Source organism: Impatiens glandulifera, chromosome 1, assembly GCF_907164915.1.
Source record: "Impatiens glandulifera chromosome 1, dImpGla2.1, whole genome shotgun sequence".
Lineage (NCBI taxonomy): Eukaryota > Viridiplantae > Streptophyta > Magnoliopsida > Ericales > Balsaminaceae > Impatiens > Impatiens glandulifera.
The window spans coordinates 130,018,511-130,038,584 of NC_061862.1; the positions used below are offsets into that span (position 1 = coordinate 130,018,511).

General features: G+C 28.0%; 1 protein-coding gene across 1 annotated transcript; it reads left to right on the plus strand.

The window, feature by feature from the left end:
• Positions 1-4,645: 4,645 nt before the first annotated feature.
• On the plus strand, positions 4,646-6,085 carry LOC124930868 (probable histone H2A variant 2). Its single transcript, XM_047471239.1, has 2 exons — positions 4,646-4,775; positions 5,521-6,085. The coding sequence occupies exons 1-2, from the start codon at positions 4,656-4,658 to the stop codon at positions 5,815-5,817; spliced, it is 417 nt and encodes a 138-aa protein (XP_047327195.1). The 5' UTR covers positions 4,646-4,655; the 3' UTR covers positions 5,818-6,085.
• Positions 6,086-20,074: the final 13,989 nt, after the last annotated feature.

The window sequence follows — 20,074 nt, forward strand, 5'->3', positions numbered from 1 at the left end:
AAGCATCATTATATATATATAGATTAGTTAATTAAAAAGTTGAACTTATATTGTTAAAATGTCACGTGTTTATCAAATTTTGGGTTGAATTTAAAATATAAAGTGTTATTAGTCTAGTTGGTTAAAATGTTGTACTTGTTTTGTTATGTTGCAAGTTCGAACCATACCTATAGTATTTTTAATTTTATTTTTAACCGTTTTAAGTTTATGGGCGGGTCAACTCACAATCCGACCCAAATATCCATTTACTTTCACATATATCCAAATTAACCACAGCTCTCGACTCGGCAATCCGGACACTTTAAAAATTAAGCATCATTATATATATATATATATATATATATATATTAGTTAGTTAAAAAGTTGAACTTATATTATTAAAATGTCACGCGTTTTTCAAATTTTGCGTTGAATTTAAAATATAAAGTATTATTAGCCTAGTTGGTTAAAAAGTTGTACTTGTTTTTGTTAGGTTGCAAGTTCGAACCATACCTATAGCATTTTTAATTTTATTTTTAACCGTTTTAAGTTTATAGGCGGGTCAACTCACAATCCGACCCAAGTATCCATTTACTTTCACATATATCCAAATTAACCACAGCTCTCGACCCGGCAATCCGGACACTTTAAAAATTAAGCATCATTATATATATATAGATTATACTATTTACTGAATGACATAATTACATAAATGTTTGTGTTGGTAAAATGTAATAATAATAAAGTCTTATTTATGTCAATTATTTAACATGTTTTATTATTAATGTTTGATCATTATAACAAAATAGTATTAGTAATTAACAAGACAATGTTAATAAATTCATTAAGTACAAATTCACCAACCTCAAAATTAAGTGTCTTTGCGATAATTTAGTTTAATCAAATGACTCTTTAAAGAAAATTTATGGCACTCGCATATTTTGATATGAAGTTTCACCAAAATATATATTAAGGAGTTTCTCAATGGAGACATTGAAAAACAATTTGGTATAAGGAAAAAACTTTGTGTCGAGACACCAAATTAATATGGTTTACAAATTACAAAATTAATCTATGGACTTACAGAAGCGTCTCGTTAGTGGTATCATAAATTTCACAAAATAAGTCTCTCTTTTGGTTTTGAGGTAATTTAATTGATTATTTGTGTATCATAAGTTCAGTGAAAGTAACACATATTTATGGTTTTATATATGGGCGACATTTTGTTTGCCACAAATTTTTTTTGACATTAATTAGTCAAATAGTTATGAGATATTTAAAAAGAACTAAGAATTAAATGCACACATATAGGAGGTCAGGTGGTAGTCTTGAGGTCATTGAGTATTCTGATTATGATCTTACGGGATGCCAAAACAATATGAAATCCACTTTGAGTTATATTTTTCGCTAGCTAGTTTAGTCGTTTCTTAAAAAAGTGTCAAATAAATACTTACAGCTCCATCCACTATTATAGCTGAATTTGTGACATGTAATATGCATCAACTTAGGTGATATTGACATCAAGTTTCTTGTTATGAAATAAATGATACAAAGTTGATAGATTTCTATAAAAATATTTATGTACAAACTCTATGGTTATGAACCTCTTGACAATGAGTTTATCACCTAATATCTTTCATGAGAATATTGCTCGTATGAGTGTCGTAGAGATCGACGATTTCTAACTTCAGTGGGAGTTATAGTTTGATTGTCTTTAGTTTAGTTATTTTATAGATATTTATAAAAGTTTTTATTTTGATTAAAAATTAAGTATTATTCAATTAATTACATTGTATAATTATATTTAAAGTATGATTTCACTAAAATCAAGTACAACCAGCTGAAAATTGGCATGAAAAGATCACATTGTATGGAATTTTCATTCATCACATTCATGATATTATTTGTCAATTAATTGTATTGATTTATGTGATCATTATTGGGTCTAGTTGTGCTTAAATACAACGACGAACTCTTTGGTACTATATTGATATAATTAATTGATAAAATTGTTTATATAACATATGATTGAGATGACACGAAACTTCGGGCGCATTAATGTTGACACATTTATTATATGTACATATGTGACCTAGTGGGAGATTGTTATAATTTATGAGTCACTAATATAATAAATAATTGTTCAAATGTCATCTTTAATATAAGTTAAAATAATATAATCTAATGTAAAATTAAATTTATGTCTTATGAGTGTATTTATCATTAATATAAAATGAGGATACTTGAAGTGATATTTATAATTTAATGAAGGGGCTAAATTAAAATTATTCAAACCAAAATAACTAACATGTTAGTTATTTTGTAACGATATGGTCTCATTTGAGGTACGGTTACTTTACTTTTCTTTTTGCGTCTCCATTAATATAGAGAAACTAATTTGACGTACTCAATAAATTGGAATAACATTTCATCTAATGAAAGTCTAAGAATATTATATATCATTTCTATTATAAGGAAGAGAAGATTCAAAAAATGAATTCAGGCATGCTTCCGTAACATTCAAATTTAAATTCCCACAATTTAAATTATTATCTAATTTGGATAATTCTAACAAGACGGAGTCTGAAACAAAATCTCTTTAATTTTCTTATGTTCAAAACCCTAGATAAAGTGGTGACGTTTCGTTTTCGTTTCGTTCGAAAAGATGTCGATATGTCATCTTTCTTCATTACAATCTGTTCTTAATTCAAAATATTTTAAAATTTATATTTGTGTTTATTGTTATTATTTTTTATTTGATTATAATAATATATACATAATTATCTTATGGTGGATTATTATCATTCATAATCCTATTATTTTTTGACGATTTTTTTTAATTCGTTCAAAAAAGTTAATGAAGTTTGTCAGAAAGTTAATCGTATTTTAAAGGATTTACGTACTCGATAAGTTGGATAATTTTCTTTGGTTCAAAACTCTAAACAAAGTTATCTGAAAAGTCAATGAAATTTGTTTGAGAGTTAATTATTTTTAAGGATCTACAAACTCCATAATTAGTTAATTTTCTTTTGATAAAGTGGCCTTGTTTCATTCAAAATGATTTTTATCACTTTTAGTTTTTGAAAATAGTTTGGTACTTAAGTTCATGTACTTTATCACTGAGGTATACTATTCTAATCACTTTTTAATACAATTGACCATTATAAAATAATAATAATAATATATACATAATTAAAAGTCTCCGTTTAATATTTCTAGTATTTATTTATAAAACGTGAAATTAATATTTAATTATTAAATATTTTAATAATTAATTCGATAATTAATTGATACAACATCCACACTTTATTAAAAGATAATTCTTATAATAAGTTTATATACAAACTATTTAACAATAATTTTGTTAATTTATTATTTACAAAGTTATAGTTGAGGAAGGGTTAAAATACATTTATATTAAAACATATAAATACATATACATATAATAAACATGTTACTATATATATATATATGTATATATATATAAGATTTAAATTATGTATATATACAAATTGTACAGATTGTGTATATATATTTTAGGAAGTAGATTATATGCATATATATACACAAATTTATTTTCTTAATTTGTCATGTTTTCTATATTTAAAAGAATAAATAAATAAATTGAAAAGGTTAATTATAAATAAATGTAAAAAATAAATGTCACTGAAATAAATTATATGTAAATTATATTGATTTAATTTAAATAAATAATTTTTAATTTGCACATGTATGTTGTCCTAGACTTTTCCATCTTGTGAGTTATAGTGTTTTGGCAAGAGATACTCGTGCAGCACAATTGAGACTAATTGTCTTTATTTATATATAAATATATTTATATATATTAAATAACTATAAATAAATCAATTAAACTGATCTTATTTCTCTTTACAGTTTTTGTTTTCAAAGAAATAAAATTAAATAGTTTACTATTAGGCTGTTTATTTAAATAATTTGTATGTATATATTTATATAATTACTTTAATAAATTATGAATTAATTTAAATAACTCTTGAGTAATCAAATAAATTTCAAATGGCCCAAATAGGCACCAAATTAATGGGCCAAAATTTTGAAACCAAATTAAAGATTTTTAAATTCCCACCAAAAGAACCCGCCTCTCCTCTTTATAAGAAATTTAATATTTTCTCCACTTAATAAAATCTCAAGCAAAGCAAAGGTAGACCCGCCGTACCTCTCAAAGGTAACCTGCACCAGATTCCTATCTCTAAGCTCTTTCTTCTTCGTCGGTCGTCGTCAGTACTTAGCTTTTAGGTTTCTCTCTCTTTATTATTCTTATGGGTTTATGCTTGATTTGAAATCAAATTGTTCAAATCTCTAGTATATTGATCTTTCTGATGTCCTGCAATCAGTTTATGTTTACTGTTTATGTTTACCTTTATGATATGAATCTCATGTTTACTGTTACATCAGATCAGTCTCTATTTCAATGATAAAATTAAGGGTTGATCTATTCTTTGTATTTGTATGTAAGTAAAACCCTTGTTAAGAAAATCTTGATATTGAATTCTTGTCTTTTTTATTGGATCTGTTATGGAAGTGTAGAAATTGAAAGTAAATCATATCTGGGTAGTTTATTATCTTGTCAAGGAAATCTTGAAGCTTTTCAAGAAGTCTAATTGGAGTTTTTATTGAGATTTTTCAGGAAAGAAAACATGGCTGGGAAGGGAGGAAAGGGACTTTTGGCAGCAAAAACCACTGCAGCAGCAGCAGCAGCTAGTAAAGATAAGGATAAGAAGAGACCCATTTCGCGTTCATCTAGAGCTGGCCTACAGGTATAACTATTATAGCTTTGGATAATGTTTTTCACATTCTAAAACAAATATATATGTATCTGTATCAAATTGAAACTTCAGTCTTAAGATATAACCAATGATACAGGTTTGATGTGTTTTTTATTATAGCTGAAAGTGAAAATTGTTCAAGTTTAGCAGTCTTTTGATTAAAGGGTTGTTTGGTTAAAAAATATTAGTTATGTTTATGTATAATTGCTAGGGATTGATAATGGAATATTGAAATATTTGATTTGATATCAAATAAACAAAAACCGAATCAAATAAATGATTATTAAGAATTGGATTGTCAATTTTAGTCTTGATTATATCTTCATATTAAAGGGGTTTTTGTTTAAGAATGAAGGGTATACTCTTGTTAGTAAAAGCTTCTTGTACCTTGAAGATGATAAATTCATGTCTCATTTGTTACTTCAATTTGATAAATTTATTGTTGGCTTTTGAGAGTTATGAACTGATTAGGTTAGAGGGGTTATTCTTAATGAATTTGTTTACCCACTCGCAGTACAGGTACAACAAGTCTTGCTTAATATAGATACCATTGGTTAATGTCGTGCAAGCAATATGAGAGTTTTAGGAATTGCTGTTTGAATAATAGTTAATATTGAAAAAATAAAAACCTCTCTATTATCATTTGAGTTGGCTTTTGGTTGTCTTTGTTTTTGTTGTTTGGTTCTTTTCTTCTTCCATTGTTTTGTGATACGATTACCTGCATGTTGAAGGACAGTTTCCAGTGGGGAGGATCCACAGGCAGCTAAAGGCTAGAACCTCGTCTCATGGGCGTGTTGGAGCAACAGCAGCTGTTTACTCAGCTGCAATTCTTGAATACCTAACTGCAGAAGTCCTTGAACTTGCTGGGAATGCAAGTAAAGATCTGAAAGTGAAGAGAATCACGCCAAGGCATCTTCAACTAGCCATCCGAGGGGATGAGGAGCTTGACACTTTGATCAAGGGAACAATTGCAGGAGGAGGTGTGATTCCTCACATTCACAAGTCTCTCATCAACAAGACCACCAAAGAATAAGCATCAAGCCTGTTTTGGTAACTGCTAAAAATGTTGGGACATTGGTTGATATTTATTATAATCTAAACTATAGTTGGTAGTTGGTAGTAGTAGTAGTAGTAGTAGATCAAGTAATAGCTGATGGTAATTGATGTTTCCAGACATGAATGTTTAGCTAGTTTCTATCTGGGTTAGTTTCATTGATTTCAAATTTGTACTTTGTTTTTTGTTTTTAAAAGATGTTTCAGCTTATGTTCTTAAATTAGGTTGCTCATTGACTTGTTTTCATGAGTGTGTTTTCTCAATTTCATTTGTATTATACAAGTTAACTCCAGATGATAAATTACCCAAACCAATGGAAAACATGAATGAACAGAGTTAAGATTCAAAAAAATCTCACTCTTTTGGTTTGATAAGCCCTTAAGATATCACATCCCATTTAGGCTTGCATTTATATGTTTGAATGATGCAATCCTTTTGTTGGTTAATTAACATATCTATTGAAAGAATAATATGGCAAGACTATGATCTATTGATAATGTGAGTATAAATTTATATTGTTTCAATCATTTTCTATTAGTTTCTGATACATATGTTGATTTGTCAACATTTTGTGTATGCATAATAAATGGGGTTAAAGAATTTGATATCAAAGAATTCTAATAAGCAATATGATTTTGTGTATGCATAATAAATGGGGTTAAAGAATTTGATATCAAAGAATTCTAATAAGCAATATGATATCGTCTTATTGTTAACAATTACTTTTTAAATTTTGTTTTGTGATTGGATTTTGACATTGGCCCAAAAATCTAAAAGATTTGCAATCATCAAAATCCAAAATTTTATTAGCAAAAGTAATAACTTTTTTTTCCAGAAATTTATCAAAACAAATATTTATTTTGAAACTATCTTAAAAGTATCAGACTCTTTCTTAAAAATCATTTACAAAATTAAATAATTATTCTCATATATCATGGAAATTCATTGAAAGGTTCTCTTTATGATGAACTATATATATATTCCATTGTCCGGTTTTAACTGTCTATCTCCTCTTCTTCTTGGACCTTATTTTTCTATTTTAGTTTCTTTCTTACATAAATAAAATCTTGCATCTTATTGGCTTTCCAAAAAAGCAACCACGTAGAGTCTTCTTTTTTCATATGGGTGTCTTCCTCCGCTGCATCGAATGCAAGATATTTTTAAAATTTTTATTCTCAATCACTGCTTCTACCATTATTGAGCGTGTTTGATAAATGTATATGATTATTTATTTAGACAAATTTTGAATTATTTAAAAAATTAATTAGTATTAATTTTGAAAAAAATAGTAATATAATTATAATATTTTAATTTATTGGATATAAAAAATATGCAATGTTGCATTATATAAGAATTTTAAAAAGAAAACATTCTAATCAGGTTATTCACTTCTTTTAACTATCCATCAAAATGTTTTGGGTTTAGCTTTATCTCTTATAAGTCCATACCATTAATCCAATAAAAAATTGTATCTTACTATATATTTATTCAAATGGGCCTTAAGCTAATACATTGATCTAATTATTTCATTATTTGTAAAACCTTTTAAGGGAGAAAACACATTATTATTATTTTTATTTTATTTTTATCGAACCAATAACATGAGTTCGAGTTCTTGACAATAAAAATATCCTATCTATGTTGATAGTGAAAAATCTTGTTTCTAGTTGAGAATAGAAAAGAATATTACTTATTTAATTGTGATTTAAGTCTCCAAATCCAAACAAAATAAGTTTGCAGGCTTATCTATGTAAGACTGTCACTTGTGTCCATAACCCATCTTTTTTATTAATATTTTCATCTGTCATTGCATTTAATATTGCATGTTGTGACAACTTATTCCTATATGTATACTATGCAAATCTAGTCCAAAAGAGTCCAAATAACATAGTGTTTGGGGAAGCCAAATTGATTATAATAGTGTACAACTATCTACTATAATATTGAAATTTTTGGAAATGATAAGTTATTTTATTTGTATAACTGTAATTGTGGTTGTTTCTTACATAAAAAATGATAATATTTTTAAATGTCTAATATATATGTAAATCACTCAGTTTATAATATTAAATAAGTAATATAAATTAGGTTTTCATTTAACAACTTATGAAGTTTGATTAGTGATGATTGTAAGACAATTTGAAAACTAGCTAGTATTTTGTTATTATTACTGCTAAAATCATATTCACTTTTGAAAATTGACAAATTAAAAAATGAGAGTAATTTTATTTTCATTTGATATAAAATATGTGAATAAATTAGATGAATTTGTTTAGGGGAGAAGTAAATGAAAAAAATTATTATTTGATAAATTTTTAAATCTAACTATAAAAAATTATTTTGATTCTTTTTTTAACCAACCTTATTAATTTTGATTATTAAAGAAAAACATTATTGTAGTCAATAAGTTCTCTTTTTACTAGGTAATTTGATCGATCAATTTTTGAACACTCGTGAATTCATACAAAAAGAGTGGCACAATAATTCAGTTTTATTAACTGCCTTAATTCATGATATATCTGTTAGTCAGTTATGATGTCGCTAGCTAATATTGATCGCATTTGGATTATAATTTGATATTTGATTATTTGTATTTTTTTTAATTTTGTTTGATAGGAAAGATGAGTTATTTGTGATTTAGTTAAGATAAATTATTAAAATGTCTTATGTATTTAAAATTTAAATTTAAAAATATTAAAGTGAAGAATATTTTAATATTTTTATTAATAAATGAAGTTATTTGATAATTAAAAATAGAGAAATGATTAGGTGGGGGAATTTGGTGAGGGAATGACGTGGCATAATCTTATTCGCTGAAAAAATCAAATAATTTCTCTCTTTACTCTCTTTCCTCCCACTTTTATATTTTTCAAAACCAATGAAGGTGATGCCACGTCATTCCCTCACCAAATTCCCTCACTAAATTCCCTCCCTCTATCACTTCTCTTAAAAATAAAAATAATAGAGAATAAAATATTTTTTTTAATATTTAAAAAAAATAAAAAAAATCAAAATAACTTATAAATTATATATTTTATTTCATTATCGAAAATATTTTATATTTAAAAAAAATATGATATTATATATTAATAATTTTTAAATTGAAAAATAAATTTATTAAAACTTGGTAAATCATTTTTTTTTCTAACCGAGGTAGATAAGATCAAAAGAATTCAAGATGTTATTTTAGGATAAATATAAATGAGACTGCTATTCCCAAGTAATAAACAAAAATGTTTGTAGATCTGAAAAAAGAAAAAGGTATCTAGTAGAAATGTTTTCATTGAAATGCTCAATCTCCCAATTTTGTTGTTTTCTTAACCTTGGCAACATATGCTATTATTCCCAAATATTTTAGTCACTTCCATAAATCCATCAATTATAAGTTTTAATTTTAAATAAATTTAAAAGATTCTTGTTTCACTACATCCAATTAAAGGGCATATTATTTTCAATGACTCCAGGGGCATATTATTTTCAATGACTCCAGAGGGAGGGATAATGTGAGTAGAGAGAAAAATAAATTATTTTATTTTTTTAGTCAAATTATATTATATTATTCTCTCTTTCAAATTCTCACACCTATCATTTCTTTTATAAATAAGTAATATACAAAACTTAAATATTTAAAATATATTACATAGTTATTTTTATAAAAAAAAAAATTGAATAACTTAATAGTTTATTTTTTTTATATGTATTTTGAGTAATCCTTGATATTGTAATGATCAAATTGCATTCATACTTATATTCATGTTATATGTTGAGTATGACCAAAATATATAACTTACTTGATATTATTATTATAGTCCGTATATATTTTATGATTTCTTTTTAACTTTGATAAATTTTAAATTTAACTGCCTTTATATACAGAATTCCTCATAATTTAATCTCAGATCATAACAAACATTTAGAAGAATAAGTGATTGAACTTCTCGGCTAATTTGAAATTTAGCACTGAAAGTTCTTACCAAATATAGACAAATGAGGGAAAAAAACATCACCACCATTGTACATATAGGAAAAGTGAATGTTAGTCTACTAGCGGGGCCGGTCTCGGGTCCGAGAAGTCTTGAAATTTTGAGGGTCATTTGCAAATTAAAATTTTCGGGCTCTTAAAATATTAAAAAAAAAATTAAAAAAATTTAATTAATAAAATAAAATATAAATAATTAATATATTATAATACGAGACTAAAAAAAAAGTTATTTTTATAATATATATTTAATATTAAAGAAGAAAAAAAGGAAAAAATAATATTAATAATATAATATTATTAAATATAAAAAAAATGGAGGCCCTATAAAAGTGGGGGCTCTATGCAAGTGCATTGGTTGCCTTACCCTAGGGTCGGCCCTGTCTACAAGAGATGCACAACTTTGCTGGGATGGATCAGATACCCGACGAATCATGGATGAGATACAAACAGAGATACTTGTCAGGTTTAGGGTCGAATAATAATTTAAATATCGGGTTCGGGGATGGGTACTTCATTACCCGACGAGTAGGATACCCGTTGTCATCCCTAGACATAGTATTCTCAATGGTGATGAGTTGATGACATGTTGATCACTTCGCTGGGCTTTCTTACTAGTCACAATGATTCAGCTTTATTTGTCAAGCGTACAATGACATGACATATTCTTCTATCCTTGTATGTTGATAATATGATTATTACAGGTGATGATCATGATGGTATTGAATAATTGAAGTCTGAGTTGGCACATTCATTCGATAGGAAAGATTTAAACATGCTACGTTATGTTTTGGGAATTGAGGTAGCTTATTCTCCAAAAGGTTATCTCATATCTAAATCAAAGTACATTGCTAATTTGTTTGAGTGTTCTTGATTAACCAACAACCAAATTGTTGATATACCCCTTGAGACCAATGCTAGATACTCTCTGTCCGATGGCACTCCTTTGGAGGATTCTAGTTTTTATCGTACCATTGTTGACAATTTGGTTTATCTTACTATAACTCGCCCAAACATTGTGCATGCAGTTAATGTGGTTAATTAGTTTGTCATTGCCCCTACTATAGTTCATTGGGCTGTTGTTCTTTATATTCTTAGGTATCTTCGGGGCACTCAATTTCATAGTCTCATCTTTCCTTCCACGTCTTCATTAGAGCTACGCGCTTACTCTGATGCTGGTGATCCTACAGACCGCAAGTCGACCACTAGATATTGTATTATCCTTGGTGATTCACTTATTTCGTGGAAGAGGAAGAAACAAGATGTCATCTCTCGGTCTTCTACAGAAGTTGAGCATCTTGTTATGGCTTCGACTACCTATGAAATTGTTTGGTTACGTCGATTACTTACTGATATGAGTATTTCTCTTTCTCACCTACTCCGCTACATTGCGATAATCAGAGTGCTATTTAGATTGCATGAAATTCTTTTTTTCATGAGCGAACCAAACATAACGAGATTGATTGTCATGTTACTCGTCATCATCTACAGACTCACACCATCACTTTGTCATTCGTTACTTTGTCCTTGCAGATTGCTGATATATTTACAAAAGCGCACTCGACTTCGCACTTTCGTTTCTGACTAACAAACTCTCAATGTTTATTGTTGTTGCATCGTGAGTTTGAGAGAGGATGTTAGATATATTAATTTGATTATCTTTATTAGCACTTAAGGGTAATTTAGTCTATTAACACTTAAGGGTATTTCAGTTTAGTGTAATCACTAACTATATAAACTCTTTCATTACATTAAGTTTATTTTATGATTGCTGATAAGAAACTCTAATTTCTCTCTTTATGTTCGCACTTTGATTGTTGTTGCTTCGGTTTTCCAATGAAAAATCTCTCAAAATGGATATGAAAAATGTTTTCTTGAATGGTGACCTTCATGAAGAGGTTTATATGATGTCTCCTCCGGGTGTTCCTCGTCTTTTTGGTGAAGTTTGAAAACTTCGCAAAGTTCTTTAAGGTTCCTATTACTATTGTTAATATCGATTCCTTTCGAGATCTACTATTTGCGGGGTGTAACATGGATAAAGTCTTCAAAGTATCTGATTCAAAGAGTGTGGATGCAAGAAATAGGAAGGCAAAAGAAAAGGCAAAATAAGAGTGTGCATTCAAAAGTCAAAGAAAAGGGTCTCAGCTAATCACATTCAATTGTGACATCTACCGTGTTCTCAACAATTTGTAATTCATCACCTCCATGTAGTAAATGAATTACGTGAGATCTGTTTTTCTTTTTTTATGAGAATATATGCAACCTGGTTCCAATAAAATAAAAATAAAATCCAGAATAACATGAGGAAAAAAGCCCACTTAAATTATGGATATTTTTTTATTAAAATGAAAATAACTATTCTGAAATCCTATTTGAAATTATGAGCATTTTTATTAAAATAAAAATAACAATTCTAAAATCCTTCTTGATATTATGGATAGTTTTTATTAAATTAAAAACAAAAATTCCGAAACCCGAAATAAATTAGGGGAATTCTCATCAAATGAAAGTAACAATTCTAAAATCCTAATTAAAATTTGGAAACATTTTTATTAAAGTGAAAATGATGATTCCAAGACTCTAATTAAAATTAGGAAATAATTTTATTAAAATAAAAATGATGATTTCAATAATCCTAATTAAAATTAAGAAACATTATTTTAATAAAATAAAATGATGATTCTAAGAATCCTAATTAAAGTTAGGAAATAGTTTTATTATAATAAAAATAATGATTCCAAGAATCCTAATTAAAAATAGGAAATATTTATACTAAAAAATGAAAATGATATTCATTATCTCTAATTAAAATTATGGCCATTTTTATTAAAATAAAAATAACAATTTTTATTTATTCTCAGTACTTGAAATTAGGGATATTTTTATTCTAAAACCCTAATTAAAATTATGGATATTTTCATTTTCATTAAAAATTTGGAAATCCTAATTAAAAGTAAGGAGTTTTCATTCAAGTGAAAACAACAAATCCTAAATAAAATTAGGAAACATTCATATTAAAATAAAAATGATATTCTAAGAAATCATATATAAATTAGAAAATATTTTTATTAAAATAAAAATGATGATTCCAAGAATCTTCATTAAAATTAGGAAATATTTTATTAAAATGAAAATGATGATTCCAATAATCCTCATTAAAATTAAGAATATTTTTGTTAAAATAAAAATGATAGATTGCAAGAATCCTAATTAAAATTAGAAATATTTTTGTTAAAAATAGAAATATATTCCAATAACCATAATTAAAATTAGGAAACATTTTTGTTAAAATAAAAATTCTTTTCTTAAAATGGAAATGACAATTTTAAAACCCTAATTCAAATTAAGAGCATTTTTAGTAAAATAAAAATAACTAATTCAAAATCCAAGACTGTAATTAAAATTATGGGAATTTTCATTAAAATGAAAATAATAATTTTGAAATCCTATTTGAAATTAAAGATGTTTTTATTAAAATAAAAATAACGACTCTAAAATCTAATTAAAATTAGGGACATTTTTATTAAAATGAAAATAACAATTCTGAAATCCTACTTAAAATTAGTGATATTTTATTTTATCAAAATGACAGTTTCGAAACCCTATTTAAAAATTATGGACATTTTCATTAAAATAAAAATGACAATTTTTAAAACCCTGATTAAAATTAGGAACATTTTTTTATAAAAATTATAATTTTAAAACCCTAATTAAAATAATGAAAAAATAATTCTTAAGCCCTACTTAAATTATGGACATTTTTTATATATAAATGACAACATCAAAAACCCTACTTAAAACTAGGAGTTTTATTAAAATAAAAATGACAACACAAAGGCCCGGCATTAAAACTATGGATAGTTTTATCAAAATAAAAATGATAAGTTTGATTATGATCGCATTGAGACGAGTGCAGACCTTTTAATCCTTCTAGTGAAGAGTGGGTAAACAAAGAAACATAAAATGTGAAACGAGAATTTATAAAATAAGTAAGGATAATGAAATGTTAGTCAAAAGGACCCAAAACAATTCTTGAAATTCGATTAGAGTACTATACGATTGAGCTCACTCAAAAGTCTTACGAAGCATCCGAAAACTTATTAAAATGGGATCATGGAAAAGTTAAAACTCCCAAACTCGGAACCAATGTTGCCAACAGAGGTATTTGATCTCTAATGGAGATTATGTATGAGAACTCAAGGACTCTAAAAGGAGAAGATAAAAAGATAAGGACTTGCATCAAATAAGACTGTGTTGGTTGAGATATTGAAATCATCACTTGTTGTTAACCTTAGACTTTTGTCTTGTTTGTTAAATGCAAAACAAAAGAGTATCGATTCTATGAGATATAACTAAGTATGTTTAGAATGCAAAGGAAGGAAAAGAACTTCGAGGCCTAGAGTTTGAAGTACATAACTTCTAAGGAAGAAGTAGAATCTAACATCGTGGTATGTGGTTGAAAGATTAATCTTCACGCAAACTTCAATGTCCGAGCACAAAAAGATCCCTCAAGATAATTCGAAGCTATCGTCTATACTAGAGTTTGAATTCATAAGTGATAAACTCTATATCGAAAAAATGTACGTATAATTGGTCTCCTTCGGATACAATCAAAAGATGATATACATAACCAATTCTTCAAGATGTTTTGATCCAATGTCACCAAAAATGAATGGACAAAGACGCTAAATACTTGGAGGGTTAAGAATATCTAAATTTTGTTTCTCAAATGTGGTTGACTAGAAAAGTGATCAGAAAACGACAAAAACATACACTAAGGGCATTTTTATTAAAATAAAAATGACAAAAGAGTTTTCTATTTATTAGCTTGATTCAACAACTAACCGGAATTAAAATACTACACAGGAAACATTATCTCAGATAGTCATCGGCAATGTGTGACTGTTCAAAAATGATTAATAGTCATCCATGAATGTTAAAATATTGAGTATTTCGATAGTCATTGGCTATGTATGACTGCACGAAATGTTTCAAAATCACACGAGTATTTACTCAGAAGTAGCGCTTTAAAATACCGACAATCAAGTGAACCAAATGTATAACCATTGTGATCTGAGTTCTCCAATAAATGTCAAACATGCATCAAGTTAGAAATGTCATGAAAGCATCATCATGTTTTATATTTTAATTTCTTTCAATAATAAAAACAAGTTTGAGAAAAAATAATAAAATTGGGAGATTCAAATGAAGTGTCTATTAGTCAAGTTTGGATATGCATTTTACTAAAATGAAAATTCTCTCCAAATTTGTCTAAGAGGGGCATTTTATACACTCATATTCGATCTCCAAATTATAATTTTTAATAAGCAAATTCCAAGCCTATAAAAGTATTTTTATTTTTAAATCAAATATGGGCTTGTTGCACGGGAATTGGAAAATAAAATTATTTTATGAAATAATGTAGTATCGATTAGATCCCAAAATTGTTTTTATGAGGCCACTTTTAATAAAATAAAGTGTTACACATAAAAGAAATAACAATTTGATAAATAAGTAGAATTTAAATAATTTAATCTATTATTAATGTGTGTTATTTTGTAAAATAAAATAAATCAAAATAAATAATAAGTTGATAATTGGGTTATGCTTAAATGAATTATTATATTATTAATGTGTTATTATTTTGTTTTATAGGTATTGGAGAAAAAAATATATATTATAAGTTGAAGTTCGCCGGAAACTGTAGTGCACTATCGTGCACGACAGATGAAGCAACGTCGAGGACTGTGCTACTGGTAGACCCCGACAAAGCCACGACATCACCTAGACATAAAGGTATAGACGTACAACAACATCCAATCCCATGTGTGAAAGAGGCCCTGCAAAGGTTAAAGGATGCACTAGTAGATATAGAGTTTTTAATGACCAACATTAGCGACGACGAACATACGCCGTGATTGATAAATATTATTAGTGTCGGCGATGTAACACCGTGGTTAATAATATTTATCAGCCACGACTTTCGTTGTCGATATCGTGGCTAATATTTTGGATTTCCCGCCACTCTCCCGCCATTATTATCAGCCACAGTTTCATCATGAACGCTGTGGCTAAAAGTTAAGTTTCCCTGCCTTTTTCTCTTCATTTCTAAAAATATTATTAGTCACGGAGATAGCATAATTCTGTGGTTAATAATCGATAATATCAGCCACAACAATAACATAACGTCGTGGCTGATATTAAAAAACTATTAGCGACGATGATAGCATAATGTCGTGGCTAATAATATATATTATTATTAACGACATTAAATTATCGTCGTCCCTAATAATTGTATCAATGTCACACCGACGAATGTCGCTTCTGATATTCTTTTCCAAATAATTTTTAAGGTCTATAAATAGCACGCTCCTCTCTCTTTTCTTTCTTAAGGAATTTGAGATTGCCAAATAAGTAAAACTATTAATTTTCTTCTAACTAATATCAAATCGGGGTCCTTTCAATCTCTTCTAAGATATCTCTATCTTCAATTTGTTAAAAGGAAATTGAAGATTTCTCAAAACACCCCGATTGGATATTGGTTAGAAGCACATTGATTGAAGATCACAAGAGAATATTAAAATATTATTAACATCGACAGAATGAAAACTAATTTCCTTCTAACCTATATGCAATCGGGGTTCTTGTGAGATATCTCTATCTTCAATTTGTTAAAAGGAAAATGAAGATTTCTCAAAGGATCCCGATTGGATATTGGTTAGAAGCACATTGGTTTAAGATCATAGGAGAATATTAAAATATTATTAACGTCGACACAATGAAAACTGATTTCATTCTAACCAATATGCAATCGGGGTTCTTCTGAGATATCTTTATCTTCAATTTGTTAAAAGGAAATTGAAGATTCCTCAGAGGACCCCGATTGGATACTGGTTAAAAGCCCATTGGTTGTAGTTCACAAATATAATATTAAAACAATATTAACGTTGGCACAATGAAAATTGATTTCCTTTTAACCAATATGCAATCGGGGCTCTTCTAAGATATCTCTATATTCAATTTGTTAAAAGAAAATTGAAAATTTCTCAAAGGACCCCGATTGTATATTGGTTAGAAGCACATTGGTTGTAGTTCACAAATATAATATTAAAACAATATTAACGTCGACACAATGAAAACTAATTTCCTTCTAACCAATATGCAATGGGGGGTTCTTCTGAGATATCTCTATCTTCAATTTGTTAAAAGGAAATTGAAGATTTCTCAGAGGACCCCGATTGAATATTAGTTATAAGCACATTAGTTGTAGTTCACAAATATTAAAACAATATTAACGTCGGCACAATGAAAACGCAGACGTTGATTTGTCTTCGGTGCTCTATTAGGGACGACGTTAGCATAATGGTGTGGCTAATAACCTTTTTATTAACCATGACATTATGATAATGCCGTCCCTAATAATCAATATTCAGACTATTAACAACCCACCAACAAATGTCGTCGTTAATAGTCTTTGCCAAATAATTTTCAAGGCCTATAAATAGAACGATCCTCCTTCGTTTCTCTATAAGTAATTTGAGATTCTCCTAAACTACTGATTTTCTTCTGACCAATATGAAATTGAGGTTCTTTTGATATATCTCTATCTTCAATTTGTTAATGGGAAATTGAAGATTTCTTAGAAGACCTCGATTGTTTATTGATTAGAAGCACATTGTTTGAATATCACAAGAAGAAATCAATTCTTGTAGTCACTTAGCACGCTCCTTCTAAGGAATTTTCTCAATGATCATAAATCACATCTGAGATATCTCCATCTTCAGTTGTTTAAAAATAATTAAAGATGAAGATATCTCAGATGAGCTTGATTGTCTATTGTCTATTCAAGTCGTCCATCAAGTGTTTAATTATTATTCCAAAACAAATAATTGAGGATTGTGAGGTGTACTACTAACATTTGATCTTGATCATATTCAACAAAACTCTTCTATTTTTAATTTGAATAATCTATCATATTCAACAAAAATCTTATATTTTAAATTTGAAATATCTATAATATTCAACAAATAAGTGAGAATTGTCACAAAATTTCAATATTTAAAACAATTCCATTTTCATTAAATTTTAATAAACGAGAGTTACTGAAAATGAAACTTTGTTTTGGAGATGATTAGTAGCGTCGGCTTTACCTTATAGATGACATTAATTTATTATAATTTTTAACGTCGGATCTAGAGGAAAACTGACTTTAATAAATGATAGCTACTGGAAAATGAAACATGTTTTTTGTAGATAATTATAGCATCGACTTTACCCTATAGCCGACGTTAATAATTATATTTGTAACGACAATTTTACCCCTAAAAACGACGTTCGACACACGCTAATGTCGACTTTGATAACCTGTATAAATCAAATACGCTTCTTTTTTTCCTTCTTCTTTCTTCCTTCTCTACAGTCCTCATTCTCTCCTCTCTCTCTCAATTCTTATCCTTATTATGTCGTTCTTTCGTCGTCTGCGATTCAACCTTCTTTAGTCGTTCGTCCGCCACCCGCCGTTCAACCTTCTTTCTTCTTTTGTCGTTCGTTTGTCGCCCGTCGTTTGTCTGCTATCAGTTCTCTCAATAACCCAGCAACAATCCAACAATCAACATCAGGTATTGATCTTATATCTAGTTAGGTTAAATTGTAAATTGTCATATCTATTTAGTTTATTTGACATTGAAGCTTACTAGACATTCTACATGTATTGAATCATTAAATCATTGTTCAAAATGAAATATTGAAAGTTCTTAATGTATGATTTCATAATGAAATATAATATTATTTTTGCTTTTGAATACAAAGCAAAACATAGATATTATTGATTTAGGTTTGAATGTTTAATCTATTTGATATGTTTGTTGATTTTTGTTGATTTAGGTTGTTTTGATTTATGTTTGTTGATTGATTGCTATTGTTTTTTATTTTCAGTTTTACCGATTGGAATCAATTCAATATTCGATATTTACTCTTTGTCGGCATTCTCTATTTTGTAAGTTCTAAAAATTTGCCTATTTTTTATGATTAGGGTTGCATGTTTATAGAAATGACTTACTTGGATTGTTAGAGTTGCATGTTTAGAGAAATGACTTACTTAGATTATTAGGGTTGAATGTTTAGAGAAATGACTTTACTTGGATTGTTAGGGTTGCATGTTTAGAGAAATGACTTACTTGAATTATTAGGATTGCATGACTTATTTGGATTAGTATGTTGATTAATTGATTATAGGTAGATGATAATTTCATTATTAGTTATTCATTCTTAGTTAAAATGGAAGTCCCCGATAAAAATTGGATGACTCTACGCTGATATGATCCAAATTATATTCAAGGGTTGAAATGTTCATAGACTTCACGATTAGGTATACTAACATAAATTCAATTGCTTGTCTGTGTGTAAAATGTGCAAATCGAACCTATGAGAATAGAACAATGGTGAAATATTAATTGTGTTTGGAATCCTTCAAAATTAAAATTTTCGGTTCTGTCATGGAGAAACGAGATCTTCAAATGTAAGGGTCGACGATGATGAGGATGATGAATTAGATGACCTTAGAGATGAAAATCAGGGTGGAGTAGGAGATAATACCGTTAATGATGAAATGAACGAAGAAATTGATCAAGATAATGATCAATTTATGGAAGACATCATAAATAATTTGTATCCAACCATTGAAACCTCAAATAATGGATGCCTTTTTAACGATGCTAAGGCATTCTACAGGTTGTTGAATGATTCAAAACTTTCATTGTACGAAGAATCTCGAATTTCAAAAGCCTCCACCATACTTAAATTACTCCACATAAAAAATGTTGATCAATGGACCAACACTTCATTCGATTTGTTATTAAAATTTCTCAAAGAGGAAATATTACCACCTAATTCGGAGTTGCCAAGTTCATACTATGAGTGCAATAAATTTATTACAGATATCTGTTTAACGTATGACAAAATTGATGCTTGTAAAAATGATTGTATGCTATTCCGTAAAGAAGTTAAAGATTTGGAAGAGTGTAAAGTTTATGGTATGTCTAGATAGAAGATCAACCAATCAAGTGGTAGGCTTTGGGAAAAGGCGAATGGAAAGTTCATTCCAAATAAAATTTTGCGATATTTCTCACTTGCATCAAGGTTGTACATGTGCTCTAAAACTGCTCCTTAGATGACTTGGCATAAAGATAATATTAAAGTTGATGATAAAGTCTTAAGGAATCCATCTAATTCAATGACATGGACGTCCTTCAATGAAAA